This window comes from Centroberyx gerrardi, chromosome 9 (assembly GCF_048128805.1).
Source record: "Centroberyx gerrardi isolate f3 chromosome 9, fCenGer3.hap1.cur.20231027, whole genome shotgun sequence".
In the NCBI taxonomy this organism is placed as follows: domain Eukaryota; kingdom Metazoa; phylum Chordata; class Actinopteri; order Beryciformes; family Berycidae; genus Centroberyx; species Centroberyx gerrardi.
In genome coordinates, this window is record NC_136005.1 from 11452975 (window position 1) to 11466845 (window position 13871).

The 13871-nt window shown below is 44.5% G+C and overlaps 1 protein-coding gene across 1 annotated transcript in view; it reads left to right on the plus strand.

Annotated features, from left to right (window-relative positions):
• qsox1 (quiescin Q6 sulfhydryl oxidase 1) overlaps window positions 1–8187 on the plus strand; it is a 30331-nt gene extending 22144 nt beyond the window's left edge. The window contains exons 11-13 of the mRNA XM_071921773.2: window positions 1461–1637; window positions 6026–6187; window positions 6750–8187. Of these exons, the coding sequence (XP_071777874.2) occupies window positions 1461–1637; window positions 6026–6187; window positions 6750–7573 (1163 nt within the window). The 3' untranslated portion in view covers window positions 7574–8187. The remainder of the gene's footprint in view (window positions 1–1460; window positions 1638–6025; window positions 6188–6749) is intronic.
• Window positions 8188–13871: the final 5684 nt, after the last annotated feature.

Sequence of the window (13871 nt, forward strand, 5' to 3'; positions counted from 1 at the left end):
TAAAACAGGCAGATGACCGGAGGCTCCGCTCCTGGCAGGGATGTTAATCTCACACACACACACACACACACACACACACATACATACATAAACACACACACACACACACAGAGGTTAATCCCAAGGTTTATGGACCATCATGTGACCTGCAGATGGACTGGCCAAAAGGAGTGTCCATCTGGACCCCCACAGACCACTAGTTTAACTGGTGGACACATACACACACGGACACACATACACACACACACACACACACACACAAATACATAACAGTATTAACCACGACACAAAACACAATTCATTCACACATCGCATACAGTTGTAACAGTGTGAACATGACGCAGAAAACTCTTAATTTGCATAACCACAACCACAAACATATTCACACCGGCACCCCGGTTCATCTGATGGTCCTGCTAAGCTGAGAACAAAAGGAAACACTTTAGCTACAGGAAAATATGGTTGTGGACTGTTGAGGCCCTGAGACAACAGCCCAGCCACCATTCACACAGAGGGTTAACTGTATTTAATCTCCAGATAGGGTTATCCCATCCGCGTAGATTATTCATCTCAATATGGGGTTAACCCAGCTCTCGGTGACTCCTGGCCCACATAACCGTGGGAATCCAGAAGGTAGCGGGCCGACACTCGCATTAGCAAGCTTTCAGGTTGCAGCACAGGTTCACAGTACGTTTTGTCCTGGGATGTTCTGGTGGGAGCGGGCTTTACTAGGACAGGTGATGTTTTTTTATATATGAGTTGATGACAATAATCTGCTTGATGCAATAAAGTAAGTCTGTGAGCATTTCATTAAAATAAATGTCCGTTTTGCTACTCTCTGTCACTGATTGATATAACAAAATAGTGATTCAATTTATACCCAGTTCATGAAAGCTTTTACATTAAACACCCGGTGTCAGATGGATGTTTCCTGGGAAAAAACCTTTGGTGCAAAGGAAGTGGTTCGTTTTACATTTCCAGCAGCAGCAAAAGCGGTTTGCTTGGAATAAATAGAAGAAGTAGTTAGGGTAGTTAGCATGAGCAGCGATAGCCACCATGGCTGAACAGACAAAGAAAAGAACGCCACCTAAAGAAACTCAAACTTCAACAGAAAATCCAAGGAAAACCTGGCCATACTGTTTGATTGAAGTGATCTCTTGGAAGTGTAGTGCAAAAACATCACAGCGATGATTGTTTATCACCAAAGATGTCGCCAAAATAAAAATACAAATACAAGGATCTCGAGGATTACCACTGTAATGTTCACATCAGATGCTGAATTAGTGTAAAGTAACAAAATCAGACGAGGGAGCGTGTTTGATTGTGATTATCGTAGAAGTGATTTTGTATTAATGTTGTTTTGTTTTACACAGACGTACAGTACATTTCTCATTGTGATCAGATTTGCTGTTGTATATGCTGTTGTATCACTGTCCTGATGGATTGTCATTCCCCTCCAGAGCCCCAGGAGGTGCTGCGGGCGATGAGAGGCTACGTCCACAACTTCTTTGGCTGCAGGCCGTGTGCCCAACACTTTGACGCCATGGCGCAGGAGAGCCTGACAGAGGTGAACTCTCTGTCGACGGCGGCCCTGTGGCTCTGGTCCAGACACAACCGCGTCAACAACAGACTAGCAGGTAGGAGTCATGTGTCGCCAGTTTGCAGAATGCTTTTGGTGGCAGGTACAGGTGGTTCTCCTCTCTAACATTTTTTCCTAAGAGCAGTTCAATATCAAACATATTTTTGTTCATTAGGCTGCTTCATAGTTCACTCTTCATTACTTCATATTTCACTCTCAAAGCTCACCGACAGCTGAAGCCTAAGTTTTTCTTAAAGGTGCTACATGTGGCATTTGTGTTCCTGGCCTCAGTCCTCATGCTTTTATTTTGAAGAGCAAGAAGAAGGATAAGAGCCAATTGCGCTTAATAACAGCAAATATGCATTTCAACAAGGTAGAAGTTGAAACTATGCTGTTAGAGTAGTGGAACTGGAATAAAGGTGTGTATTACTTAAAAACGTATATAAAACGTAGATAAAAACGTTTTGTGCCATAAAGCAATCCAGCAGATTTCCTGTGAAATCTGACCCGGTGGCACACAATGTAAAATGCATTGCTGGTAGAGCCTGCCAAACTTAACTAATTATGCTAATGTCTCTCTGTAGTAATGATTTTCTGAGGTTTTAACTTGGCCAGGCTGTTGTTATGGCTGTTGAAGGAAAACAGCCATAATTTGCTCCTCTATTATTTGATGTAATTTCTGCTTTATTAGACACTTTACAGAAGACAGAGACAGCAAAGATAAAAGTTGTGAAGTTGATTTGAGCCCATGTCATTGCAGTACATGGTATGCACGTTAGCTTGCTGAGCCATCAGGACCCCCTTGCCCCTCCCACTTTTCATCATATCCCTTCCTTTCCCCACACTTAGTATACCCATCCAGACCACTGGTTCATTTGCCTTAACTTATTCACTTTTTGGGGGAGGACATCCTAAACTTCTGCTCCCGGTCAGTTAGTACTTGTAATATGACGAGAGGGGGTGAGGGGAGGAGGAAGGATGGATCCTCAGATCAGACACCAGCTGTCACCCCGTCTTAGTCCTTCAAGTATCACCCATTTGTGCCTCACCCATTTTCTCCTGAACCCCCATCCTCCATCCCTCCTCTTCCTCCACCCCCTTTCTTTGATTCTCTCCCACACCTGATCCCAATGTCTCCTCACCAGTCCTCAACCATCTCTCTCCCCATTCCTCTCTCCTCTGAACTTGTTTCCTCATCCTGCTCTCACACCTCTCCCTCATCCTAGTTTACCCACCCCCCACCCCCACCCCCCTCTCCACTGCAGGATTTTCTTCTTCTAGGAATCTCTATCCAGTCTGGTCCCAGCTCAGGAACAGTAGTGCAGGACAGGTTATCCATTTAAACAGGGCTAATACAGCATGTGACCCAATTAATAGCGTCCACTAATTCATACACAGGGATGGGAATCTTCAGATATTTCCAGAATATCATTTTTTTGGGGAAACTCATTCATTTCTAATAGGAGATTACTGTTTTCCTGTCTTTTTCCTGATTTTTCCTGATCTCACCCCTGATTCAGAATTCTCTTTTTCTCATCCTGCACTTCTTATAAATTCGTAAATCAATATGTTACATCTTTACATATCAGTCTTGAGTGTCAGTATGAGTGCTAAACAGCTCTTCAGCCTCCCTCCTCCCCCGCCTGTGTTCATATGGTTTTATTAGGCACATGGCTGTCATTAACAGCCCACTTTGTTAAATCACTGTGTTTTGTTTGTGTTGACTGCCCCCCTCTTCTATCTCGGGGACAGCTTGTGTCCTGAACAGCAGGGGCCAGAAGGACACCCGTCCCTGCCTGTGTCTGCTCCCCAGACACTTAAACACTATTCATCCCTCCCCCCGTCCATCCTCGCTCCCTCTCTCTCTCTCCCTCTCTGTATCTGTCTCTCTCTCTTTCCACTCTCCTTCCCCTGGGACTCATATCCTCCGCTTGACAAGTAATAGCACAACATCCTCCCAGGATGGGTCCCACAGGAACCGGCCCTCTTTGCCCACACACACACACACACACACACACACAATTCCCAAGATATTGTGTGACAGCAGGTGGCACACACCATGACACAAGCACCAAGCCACCCGCCCCTTCCTTCCCCCAGTCAATACCCCCTCCCCACATGCAGGCAAACACACACACGCACACACACACACACACACACACACACACACACACACACACACACACACACACAGAGCCCACAAATCCCTACTCTCAAGCGTGGGTCAAGTTGTGGCGTGTGGCAGGGAGGGAGTTCGCCGTGAGCTGGGGTCCAGAGGGGATAGGTTGGGTGGATCAGAGGGAGAGAGAGGGAGGAGCCGGGGGTTTGGCTGCGTTAGTAGCAATGAGTGGCAGTGTCTCCCTAAGGAGAGCACACTCCATCCTCTCACCCCCTCCCCTTTTCCTAAAGTGGAGCTCTTTAGCAGCCTTCCCCGCCCCTCCTTTCAGGAGCAGCCATGCATGAAAGAGCAGCTATTTGTAAAGCGGACGAACAATTAATTTAGCTGGCAACAAAGAGGCCCCAGGGCCCTCGGCCTGGCAGCGGCAGAATTAAGACCAGTGGCAGCTCAGTCCTGTTGCTGCTTGTCAACAGGCTGAGACCGATGCACATATCTACAGACAAAAGAGCATAGCCACAGTCGGCCTGACTCACTCTGCCTTCAGGACTCAGACTGTGTACAGAGTCGCTCGCATCGTGTGTGCATTTTTTTCATGCATAAAAGAAGCAATATCTTGGTATTAATTCTGTCATACAATAAACAATCCAGTGTCCTGGATTAGTTTTTGTCTTGATTATTTAAATGAGCATAAAAACTCTGGCACCAGCCGTTCTCCCCAGCATCCATTATGGCTCAGTATCCTGAGCACTGCAGGTGATCCTCACTTACAGAATTAGTGCTGAGGAGGCTAGTTTGACGTGCTGAACAATACATATTTATACCTGATGAATATGTATGCCCAGCGATGATGACATCTCCCTGACAGGCCATTGTGGCAATCTCAATATGGCTGGTATGGCTAAAGTCACCCTGGCCGCAAACGTGGCAAGCTGATTAGAATAAGGAAAGAGATGTGAGGCATGGTGTGTGTGTGTGTGTGTGTGTGTGTGAGCTCTTGCCAGCTGCTGAAATGTATAAAAGCCCCCCCACCCCACACACACACACACAGGCGCGTGCACCAGCCCATCCAGGACACAGTAAAATTGATGTATCCCTTATGTAAAGTGCTGTATGCAGAGTACATACACACATGCATATGACTGAGATTAATCTTGAGTGGGGGAGAGAGGGAGGGAGGGAGAGAGGGAAGGGGGTGGAGGAGGATGTAAATTGACAGCGCTGTAAAGTGACAGACCTGCTGCTGCTCTGCTTTTCTCTCTCTCTTTTCACACACACACACACACACACATACACACACACACACACACTGGTCTGTTGCTGACAACAAGCAATTTATTACCAGATGCTGCCCTGTGTGTGTGTCCTTGTGGGCATGTGTGTGGAGTGTGTCCGCCCGAGCTTGTGTATGTGTGGGCCTGTATATGTGTGTGTGTGTGTGTGTGTGTGTGTGTGTGTGTGTGTGTGTGTGTGTGTGTGTATGAATGCCCAGTATGTGTACATCCATTCCTCTGCCAGGCAGTTTACGTGAATGGAGGGTATGTGTGAGAGAGGAGGGGTGTTGGTGAAAGAAAACATGTAAAGCAGAAAGTTTCTAATTCATTAGAGGGGCAGCTCCCCTCGGAGGTTCCTGCTACGCTCATGTTCAATTTGGAGATTGGACTGCCTTCAAAGGGGTGTGCAGGGCAGGACAGGAGGTCCAGAGCGCTGAGGTCTCCCTGAGCTTGGGGAGAGTGTGTGTGTGTGTGTGTGTGTGTGTGTGTGTGTGTTAGCTGTACACTTTGGCCACATCTATTATCTCACCACCCCTCCCTCTGGGACATCCCAGAAGCCCATTGATCATTGTTAGACCCTGTCACACACACACACACTCACACACACAAATATCATCCCCCAGATTACATGCACACAAACACTCCTGCGCATCACCCACTTCACACACAGACAGATGATTTACATATACACACATGCACTTATACACACTACATACACATATGCATATAGGCACTTAGTTTTTATGAGCCTTGTGACAAGATCAAATGGGTTCAGCATAGATTGCATCCAGTCCTCAATGAAATCACCTTCCCAAGTCAATGCACCAACAAGCAGGATGTCAGAAACAACAATGGATAAAGCCATTGTCTTGCTCTGTGGTTATGTGGCATTGAATCTGGGTCTATGCACCATTTTCTGTGCCACCTAGTCTGTGCCATCTATCTACTGTAGGTCCCTTTGCTTACGAGCAAAACGACAAAATATATTGTAGTATACTCAGTCGGGACTCTACTGTACAATACAATCACCCTCCTGTTCCTTCCCCTGTCTCCCAGGTGCGTTGAGTGAAGACCCGCACTTCCCTAAGATCCAGTGGCCTTCACCGGAGTTATGCCCAGTTTGCCACGGGGTGAAGAAAACAGGGGAGCACAGCTGGAACCTGGAGCAGGTCCTCTCCTTCCTCCTCTCCTACTTCTCCTCCAACAGCCTCCTCACAGGTACAGTGTTACTTTTAGTATTAAACAAAAAAGCAAAGAGGGGAAATTCTTGCAAATAAATATATTTCAGTCACCATTTTAAAATAATTTTTCCTTTTTGTGTATATATGTATATATATATATATACATACAGTATATATTGCTATTTTGTGCAAAAAATCTTGTAATTCAGCCTTTGGTAATTTTTTTGCTTTTACCTGAATAGGTTTACACAATCTGTATCTAGCTTAAGTAAGTTTCCTGACCCTACGGCCCATAACATTCAACCAAAACTTGACGATTTTAAACTCAACCATTGGTAGAATTTCAGCAGAAAGTATGGGTGTCAATTTGATTTGATGATAATGCCATTTTTGCATTTCTGAAAAGCTTACTTTTTGTAAAAAAATAAAATAAAAAAAAAGTAAGCTTGTAAAAGTAAGTAAGATTTCACCATACAGCAGAGATTTGTTTCTTCCTCGTACCTGCCTGTGTTCTTGCATGGTGGTTTAAGAGCTAACAGACTTGACTGATTATAAGATCCCTCTCCCTCCTTTTCCCTTTCTTCCCCTTCCCTTCTCAGACTACCTCCAAGATGAGAGCCAGGTTCTGGCAAAACAGAGGGAGAGACATGAGACTCAGCAGCTAGCTCTGAGACGGGTAGAAAGGAAAGCCAGGGAGGCCTTGGACTCCATTACCCAGCCTCCTCCATCGCAGCCCACTCAGGAAGAGGATGAAGAAGAGGAGGAGGAGGAGGAGGAAGAGGGGCCAGAGGAGGAAGAGGAAGGTGCGGAGGGAGCGGCAGCAGCAGCTGAGATGGGGGGTAAGGCGTCCGAGCCGGCTCCCTGGGCCAAACCGGAAGTGGAAGTGGGTCGCGGCCGGCGGCAGGCCCAAAGGAAGCCCAGCATCGTGGGGATGAGGCTGCGAGACGTGCAGGAGGACATCGTGGATCTGGACTCGTTCGTCAACCAGCACTACAAGGCCAAGGCGCTGCGGGCCGCTGCCTCCAGCCGGGTCAAACGCCGCAGCCTGCAGCGGAAGGAGGAGCAAGAGCCGGGGCCGATGTTCGGGCTCGGCATGGAGCTGGACGTAGGGGTGGGGATGGCGGGCCTGCAGCCGGTGGAGCCAGACTTGGGGCTGGGCATGGGGCAGCAGAGGAAGCGGCTGCAGAAGCGAGGACTGACGGGTCAGTACATCGGCGGCTCCGAGGAGGTGGAGTTCAGCCAGCAGTTGTACAGCCACAGCCACAGGGGACGCTGGATGTCAGTGCTGAGCATTGGATTCTCCAAAGTGGACATCAGCCTCTGTGTCATTCTTTACTTCCTGTCCTGCATGTGCCTTCTGGCCATGTACCTTTACTTCAAAAACCGCCTTCGGCTACGGCGGGCCAAAGTGGCGCTGCCTTGAACCCAGGTGTATCTAAATGGGACTCTTGGAAATGGCCACCACTACATTGTAATGAGTCTCAACAATGATTAACATTCAATTAGGTTCATGAAGGCTAAGGTTGGGGTTAGTGTAAGGGGATGTGTCAAGATTAGGGCCATCTTAAGCATTCCACTTAAACACTACCCATTAAACACTACCCAGAGCCAAGTAGGCAACAGCACGTTTTACCCTGTGATCACCTGGCATTATGGTGTTGTGTTCATGAAAACCCACGAACCAGAGAGGAGGAATTGGGAAAGTTTGCAATTTTGCCTTAAAATTCTTGAAATACAGGTGCAGTTAGGTGGCCCAACACTTATCTGGCCTCCAGAGTGTTTCAGGAGGCTCCTCAACTGTGGAAATACTGTAGATACAGTATATTCCCATAAGCAAGTGGGCTGCTGTTTGGGGCTGTTTAGGGGTTACATGGATTAAGGACAATTAATTGTGCTTTTGATCCTGTTTGACCACTTATGAAGGATTAAATCAATCATAATATGAAATAAATGGAATTTCTATGAAGTGAATACAACAAATGTGTTGTGTAATATTAAGTGATTTCTTTTATTTTTGTTGCTCTAGTGGTGTTATGATCATTTATGTTACGAAGAGAATTCTGTGTGAAGTGTCTCATAGTATGTTGCAAATCCCATACACTATTTCCCCTGTGTACGGTGTAAAATGACCAAAAATTGCAACTGTTGCAACATTTATACATTTACACTTATAAAATGATTATTTGAATCATTTGAACTAAATGCTCTACTCCAATATGTGATTCCTCAGTAATAAGAAATTAATGAGTTCTGTTGTGTACAGAGAAACTGTTTCTGAAATTGTTTCTGTTTCTCAAACCACTGTTTTCTGCTCATCAAGATTCACAAGATTCAGCTCACCCACATTTCTATGAGTTTCGTTTAATAATCCCAGTCCAGCAGTCCCATTACAAATGCTTTGGTTCTTTACAATCTGTTGATAGGACAGGCAGTAGCATATTGTTGAATAGACTGAGTGGCAGTAGATGCAGTTTGATGCCGCAGCAACTTTCACCAGAGATGAGCAGTTGGAGCCGTTTGTTCTTCCTCTCCTTTGAGGAGGCTTACATAACACTGAGCGTCATGCCACTCCTTGGGATATTACATCACATTGCTGAGTCTAGATAAGGGCTGCTCACTACAATCCGGTTGTTTATGAAGTGTTGTGGAGCAACACATATGTTCACACAGGACGAGGTTTTAGAATAAGCAGGATTTGGTTTTGGCTGGTGTCCATGACGTAAAGCTTTTACTGGTCATCTCAAAACACTGTGTTTTTCTCTTTGCTTCTTTGCTTCTATCTGAATCAATAAAATTATTTTTGATATGGACTTTTTGCATTTTCATTTCTGTGTGTGCTCTGACACAGTTAAATACTGCTGTGTCATGGAGTGCTTTCATTTGGCGATATAGTCCATATTAGTAGCAATTATGTGTCACATTTTCATTGTTTATTTGTAACCAATACCTGGCTCCTTTACAGAGAAAGGTATAACCTCCATACCATCTGTAGTGTCTCAGATGTCAAAACATGTTGGAGCAGAAGCAGAAGCTTGTGCAGAAGCTCACAGATGTTATTCGTGGAGGGTTTCATGAACAACAAGTTTTGTTTTTTGTTTTGACCAAGACTGCCAGGACATGAGGCAAGGAGGAGCGGGGTGTCGCATGTTGGAACTGGGGGGGGGGGGGGGGGTTAAAGGATCCAAGGTTGAAGGAAAAAGCCTGTTGCCATCTGCTGTGCAGCGCAAGCTAAATCCTAACAATTTCATTGGGATTATAGCAAGTGAGTAATCCAGCTTTCCTTTAGGACTAGAGGGGAGAGATTACCCTTGAGGATTAGCTCCCTGCAGATAATAAACTTTATTAAAACGCAATCGGCTTTCGGGGCTTCTTCTTCCCTCACACACTTGGAGGTGGGCTCCGCTGGGGGCGGGCAGCCGACCCTTAGGGACAGTAGGAGGGAAGAGAGGGTGGGGCGAGGCGGATGAAAGAGGGTGAAGTCTGTGGGGGATAGATGGATAGATGGATGGTTGGATGGAGGGAGGAGGAGTGTTTTGATGTTGTCCAGATTACAACAAACCCATCTGAAGGACAACCGATGCTTGATCTTGAGCTTTGTGTTTCCTGGAACATTGGCGTGAACTCCCTTGACTCCTGCCCCCTACCCCCGCCCCCAGCCTGCCCACCAACACACACACACACACACACACACACACACACACACACACACACACACACACACACACACACTCTCTGATCCCTTCACAAACCCCTTTCCATCCCTTCATCCCAACCACGTTTTCAGCCATTCACACTGGCTGACCGGTGGATGCGGCCGACTACTGCAGTGTGAAAGGATGTGATGGTGAGGTGGTTGAGCTAAGGCAGTCGACTCATGCATCAACACACACACACACACTCACACACACACAAAAGGTTGATTAATAGCCCTACATTAAAGGAGAGGAGCATCAAGGCTGAGCAGCTGTGGATCTCTGACTTAATCAAGCTCTCAGATACTGCTTGAATTAAGCCCTCAATGACACATTATGATTGCCAGAATGGATTGAGAAAAGCATAGTTTGTCACAGGGAAGATGCGGCGCGTTATTTATTCCTTTTTCTTCAAACATTATACAATGCATCATCTGAGAGATTTTAATATCAGGGAGGGTTTTTTTATTAGTTGGGAAACTGTCAAACTGAAGGAGGAATGATGTACCCTCTCAAACTTTTATGCGTGTTTGGTAACTATTTGTTTTGTTGCACCTAGCATGTAATTTATTGCTGCCTGCTTATCTGCTATTTTTCAGTTTGTTTGCCTTTGTAATTGCTGAATTGGAATCTGACAAAGGGGCCATGGAGATATCTTAAGTGTTTGCAAACTTTAATATATTAGTTTATTAATTGTTCAATCACAAATTAAGTACTTTCCTCCCTCACAGCTGATCTATTAATCTGTTTAAATGTTTACCTGCGTTGTAATTGCGATGCTTCACACCGCTCACCGTACAGCAGCTCTCTCTCTCTCAGGTGGCTTTGAGCGCTGCGAGTGTTATGCTGCTTCAGACTAATGATGGTTAATGAGGAAATTGGCAGCAATGCAATATCTGTCTGCAGCTTTGCCAAGGCGAGGGTGAGCAGTTCATGTTGAGGACAGAGGCTTCAGATCCAAATCGAGACGCATTCACAGTTATTTTGGCTTTCTTCTGCCTGAGGAATCCGTTTTATTGTTTGCACTGTGAGGAATTTGAATTGGTGGTTTGCTCCCGTAGGTCACATTACACATAAAACAACACAGAATTCTAAAATTGTTATGTAAATTATGTAAAAGTAGAAATTAGGGAATAGGCCTCTTTTTGAGGTAGTATATAAAGGAGTGAAAGTGATATATATAAGTTGAAATGAAGGCAATGGTACACAGGCAACATTTTTATGCTGATTCAGAATTAGAGTTTAATTACATGTGAACATCATGTTGCCAAGAAACTTTTGCACACATATTTGACCCCATGCCTCACTCTTCACTCAGTTGCCCGTTGCAGGAAACATTGCCTAGCTACATTGCCCCAAAAACTGTCCAGTGCATCACCTTCCTGGTACAATATGAGTTTCTGATACTGAATATTTCTTGATGCTCAAATAGGCCTGTTTACTTTCCTCAAAACTTTTATTTGTTTGTTTTGTTGTTGTTTTTGATGTATTGTACCCGTCCAAACCAATGTGATGTGCGGAGACATTGTTGTGTTGTGAAAGCACAGGACTGAAGGGTAAAAACCTCACCTTGCTGCCCTGTTGTTGTCTTCCATAAATTAGACAATGTAGGGTTTTATAGTCGCTCCTCTCCTGCATGCTCTCTGCTGCCTCAATGTTTATTACCCCTCCGGTGTTGATATTAAAATGCAGGAGGGGCTTGATGCATTTTTCTGTCATCTCTCTTTCTGACTTTAATAATACTATAAAGCTTCCTCTTGTGCAGAGAGAGAGAGAGGGCGGGCGGGGCGGGGGGGGTGCAGAGTGAATAAATTATGAAAAAGAGGTTAATATATGGTATTGGTATATATCACATCTAATCTAGGCCAGATCCCCTTCAGTTTTAACATTCAGCCTTTTAAAGGCAGGAGTCAAGTAGGGTCAGATCCATCTCATTTTACTGCTCGGTCCCTCCCCCTCCGTGTGGACACTCTTCTCCTGCTCACCATCTCCCAAACATCTCACCCTGCCGTCAGCATGCTGCGCTGCTGACTGCGCCAAGGGTAACAGGAGGAGACTGTTACTTTGTGAGCGGTTAGTAACGTTGAACCAAACCAAACCAAACCAAACCAAACCAAACCAAACCAAAGCCTGAAATACACTCTGATGCACTGGTTGCTGCTGGAACTGTGTATATGTGTGTGTGTGTGTGTGTGTGTGTGTGTGTGTGTGTGTCTGTCTGCATCTGTGTACATGTGTGTGTTTATATGCATTCACAGGCATGCGGGTGTCTGTCTGCCTCTATGTCCGTCTGTGTGTCTGCTTGTGCGTGTGTGTGTGTGTGTGTGTGTGTGTGATTGTGTGTCTTTGTGTGTGTGTGTGTGTGTGTGTGTGTGTGTGTGTGTGTGTGTGCGTGCATCTGTGTGTGTTTGTGTGTGTAGGCCCCAGATGACTGAAAGAGCGGTATCTCCTATTTTAGCCAATTGGAAGTCCTTGCAGTCCATCTGTGCATAGAGTGCAGAAGCGTGGAAAGGAGGGAGGGGAAGCCCAGCAGATCAATAACCTTCTACTATCAACTGCATTTAGTTCTTGATAATGTGCTGCACTCCACTATTTTAATTCCAACACAAACCTGACCTTTACCTCTAGCAATCTACTCTGTTCTGTTCTGTTCTGTCTGTTTCTATTATGTTCTGTCTATTTATATTCTGTTTCTGTTCTATTCTGTTCTGTTTTGTCTGTTTATATTCTGTTTCTGTTCTGTTCTGTTCGGTCTGTTTCTGTTCTGTTCTGTTCTGTTCTGTTCTGTTCTGTTCTGTTCTGTTCTGTTCTGTTCTGTTCTGTTCTGTTCGGTCTGTTTCTGTTCTGTTCTGTCTTTTTCTGTCTGTTTATATTATGTTTCTGTTCAGTTCTGTTCAGTTCTGTTCAGTTCTGTTCAGTTCTGTTCTGTTCTGTTCTGTCTGTTTATATTATGTTCTGTCTGTTTCTGTCTGTTTATATTCTGTTTCTGTTCTGTTCTGTTCTGTTCTGTCTGTTTATATTATGTTCTGTTCTGTTGAGTTCTGTTCTGTTCTGTTCTGTCTGTTTCTGTCTGTTTCTGTCTGTTTATATTATGTTCTGTCTGTTTCTGTTCTGTTTCTGTTCTGTTCTGTTCTGTTCTGTTCTGTTCTGTTCTGTTCTGTCTGTTTCTGTTCAGTTCTGTTCTGTTCTGTCTGTTTCTATTCTGTTTCTGTTCTGTTCTGTCTGTTTCTATTCTGTTCTGTTCTGTTCTCTTCTCCTCCCCCAGTGTTTGCGTAGCTTACAGGAAGTGCTTGGGTAATGAACCTGGAGAAGCTCCAAGGCCTGTCAGTCACTTTGTTTTAATGCACTCAACTGGCACGGCTCCTGTCACCGAACTGCGAAGGTTCACTCTTTCCACGGAATTTCAGAGTTTATAAAAAGGATTTTAATCAGGATTTATTCAATATCATTTGTCAGCTTTGGGTCATTTGAATTGAACTCTTACCTTTAATCTGAATTGCAAAATGTAGATTTAATTTCAGAGCCTAAACAATTTTTACCATTATTTTGTCTAATTTAATTTAATTCAATTTCACAGCAGTCAAGTTAGACAAAAATTAGACTGCAGTTGAGTTTTAATTGAGATGCATGTAGTACCTTTAAGTCCTTTGAGAATTGTAATGTAAATTGAATTTGAAAGGCTACACTTTAAAAAAATAAGGTTTCTTCAGGAAGACCCTGGACTCCCTTGAAGATCCAAACGGTGCTTGCAAAAAGTTATTAGCATACTTGGCATATGTATATTTTTGAGTGGTTCATTTCAAAATTATTATTATATGTATTTTTTTCAGGAGCCATATTTGTGTGGTTTGTGTTATGAACAGTGTGTTTACACCTGCACTGATCACACCTGAATATGACTGTAGAGAGTTTATAGGTATGCTGAACAATATTTCAAAGCAGTAAGAAGCGTAACATTTGATCTGATCTTTGTGAGATGACTCAATATCAATGCTTTTCATTAAAAAATTTGAATCAAAGATTAAATTG